This window comes from Sylvia atricapilla, chromosome 6 (genome assembly GCF_009819655.1).
Source record: "Sylvia atricapilla isolate bSylAtr1 chromosome 6, bSylAtr1.pri, whole genome shotgun sequence".
Lineage (NCBI taxonomy): Eukaryota > Metazoa > Chordata > Aves > Passeriformes > Sylviidae > Sylvia > Sylvia atricapilla.
Window position 1 is genome coordinate 40,710,191 of NC_089145.1, and position 2,990 is coordinate 40,713,180.

The 2,990-nt window shown below is 46.4% G+C and overlaps 1 protein-coding gene across 1 annotated transcript; it reads right to left on the bottom strand.

Annotated features, from left to right (window-relative positions):
- Positions 1-378: 378 nt before the first annotated feature.
- WDR89 (WD repeat domain 89) lies at positions 379-2,014 on the bottom strand. The gene has a single exon (XM_066321628.1). It carries the CDS (start codon positions 1,994-1,996, stop codon positions 827-829), a length of 1,170 nt encoding a protein of 389 aa, XP_066177725.1. The 5' UTR covers positions 1,997-2,014; the 3' UTR covers positions 379-826.
- Positions 2,015-2,990: the final 976 nt, after the last annotated feature.

Sequence of the window (2,990 nt, forward strand, 5' to 3'; positions counted from 1 at the left end):
TTCAGCATCCCCACTTGGCATGTGACAACAGTTTCTTTCAAGTCAGGGTTTGGGATTTTAAGCACCACTGGTATAATTACACCCATCAATTTCTCCAACCCACCAAAAACGTCCCCAGTCTTCCAGGTGCACTTAGTAGGAGAGAATGAAGCTGCTTGCAAAATTCTTGGGTATTTTCATGCAGGAAATAATGCCAGTTTAACAGTTCTCATCCTCATACAAATTAGCTGCTGTTTGGTTGAATACATTCATATTTGCTATGAAAAAGATGGCTCTATCAGCTGCTTCTTTATGAGCTTGTTCTAAACCAGTGATGTGACAGTGCAAAACTACTTATTTTCTGTTTCATTGAGAAGTAATTCCTTCAGGCATTAAGAAGTGACATAAAATCCTTTACTAAACTGAGCAATTTCATTAAGTTTTCTGTGAAGAAAGCAAAATACAGCATGGAATACAAAAGCTTTTAAAATGTGCCAGGGAATATCATTGGGAAGGTAACAAACTGTGCAAGTCACAGGCCTGTATTACACATTTAAAACATTGTCTGAGACATTAAATAACCACAGAAACAGTTTTATATAATATGGTTTAATATCGGTTGTTCAAGAACTCAGGAACAAACATTTACTTTTTTTTGATTAATATTAGCAACTTAAAAAAAATAAAAGGCATTCTTCTGATGACTGAAATACATTCCCAGGGGGAATTCAAGCACCACAGTTCTTTCCACAGAAAACCTCCAAGTAAAACACAGCCAAGTATTGCCTAGAGAGAAATTAAACACCAGGAATGCTCTACACAGCAGAGATTCCCACTTTTAGGCATTTCACTTTTTCCTGCTTTTGAGGGAGGTGTTGTGAACTCTCACTCTCTTCTGCACGGAAGAAGAGATCTTCAGAGATGCTTTCTTTGTGAGGGACCTTTCCACAGCCCCGGGTTTCCATAGCAACAGCTGAGCATCCTCTCCACCCGTCAGCAGAGACTCATCCGAGGGGCTCCAGCAGAAGGAGCGGACGGTGGCCGAGTGTCCCCCACACAGGGTCCCCACCAGGCTCAGGCCATCGGTGCTGCAGCTGATCAGGTGGATGTTTCCTGTGGAGGTTCCCCCAACCAGGAAGAGTTTCCCTGCCTTTTCATGGTACAAGCCACCCACCAGGTAGTGCAGGCCGTGGTTTTCAGTGCAGACTGACTCTCTGGCATCCAGAACGTGCAGCAGGGTTATTGGATCTTCGGTGTCCAGCTGAGCCATGTCCCACCAGCAGAACCCTTCATCGTGTGTGGTGCAATACACCTGTTTGTAACCTTCTCCAGCCCAGCCAAGAGAACTCACTGAGGAATCTGAGTTACAAGTCGATATCAAAGCATCATCTTCGTTATCCTTGTTGATGTCAAACACATTGACCAAGCCATCCGTTGACCCAGACACCACCAAATTGGGTTCGGTAGGATGAAAACAGATTTTGGTGATGTCATCATTGTGACTTTCAGAATAGACTCCCAAGGGTTCTTTAGTGGCACTGGCACAGTCTGTAACGCCCCTTGCATCCCAGAATACCAGAAACGTGTCCTTTTCGGCTTTCTCCGTCCCGGCACAGACGATGAGGTCGCTGCAGCTGAGGTCGAAGCTGATGAAGACGTTGGAAGGGTAACCAGTGAACACCTGCACGGGCTCCTGCGAGGCCGAGCGAACATCCCAGCACCTGACGCTGCCCTGGCTGCAGGCTGAGAACACCAGGCTGTCACGGGTGTGTGCGAACCTGACCCCGCTGAGCAGCCCGCGCCGCCCGCGGTATTCCCGCAGGAACTGCAGCGTCTCCCTCTCGTACACCCGGAGGGATTCACTGGAGCAGGAAACGGCCACGAAGCGGCTGCTCCCGGCCTGGGCAGCTGTGGAGGTGTGGATGTCCAGCAGGTAGGAGGGCTCCTCGCTGGGCTCACAGCGCCTGGCAATGCGCAGACCCGCCAGCTGCTCCTCCACCTTCTCCACTGCTGTCATCTCCCCAGCCTTGGCAGAAACCTGCAACAAATAAAAGCCAAGGAGAGTTTTAATTACAACGTTCTTCAGCAGCGTTAGCTTTAAAAACACTTAGGAGGAAGCATCTCGTGCAGAGGTGATGCATAGAGCTAAAATCGAGTTATCCCGATGTCCTCCCCACCACAACTTCATTCACAGAACACAGAACAGGAAAGGGCTCCCTGATTCAAGGAGCTCAGTCTCCTGTGTCTGTAAGCACTACACCAGATAATCCCCTTAACAGATTAAACAGTCTACCTGGGAATCCTGGGAAAGTCACTTAGCTAAATTTGCTTTATTATTTTTATAACGCAACGTGATGTTCTCCACAAGTGGAAACAAAATGAAGTCACCCCCTCTACCTGAGGAGGAATAAGTTTTGTTTTAGGAAGCACAGCCCACAAAACAGCTGCATCAATACAACTGCAGGAGACTTCTAAAGTGAGCTCCTGTGCTGAGGGATGTGCACAGGGGAGGCAGAGAACAAGACCAAAATCACTACAGCCTGCAATGGGGCCTGGTGAGGTAATTTTACAAGTATTTAGGTGCCCAATGACGCACAGAAACACCTGCCAGCAATATTAGAGACCACCTAAACAGGCTGTGTGACCTGTGGAATTCACTGCAATTAAGCACTTCAACGTTTTCTGAGCCTCCTGTAAAACCACAAGAACACTGGCTTTTAGTGCAGCTGATAAAAATCTTCCCTTCAGAGGCAATTCCTCTCTGGCACTACTGAACCCTCCTAGAAACCCAAACTATTTCAGCAATGCACTTGAATGCAAACTTCACCCAGCAAAACCAAAATTAAACAAAATTCTCTTGGATCCTCTCACAGATTCACTTCTAAAATATGCCCTAAAAAAAAGGAAAAGCATAGTTTTCTCTTTTATAACACAACAGAAAATTCTGTTCTGTAATTGCAATAAAGACTCCATCAATTCAGGAAAAGCACAGCACCATCTACATTTTAAGA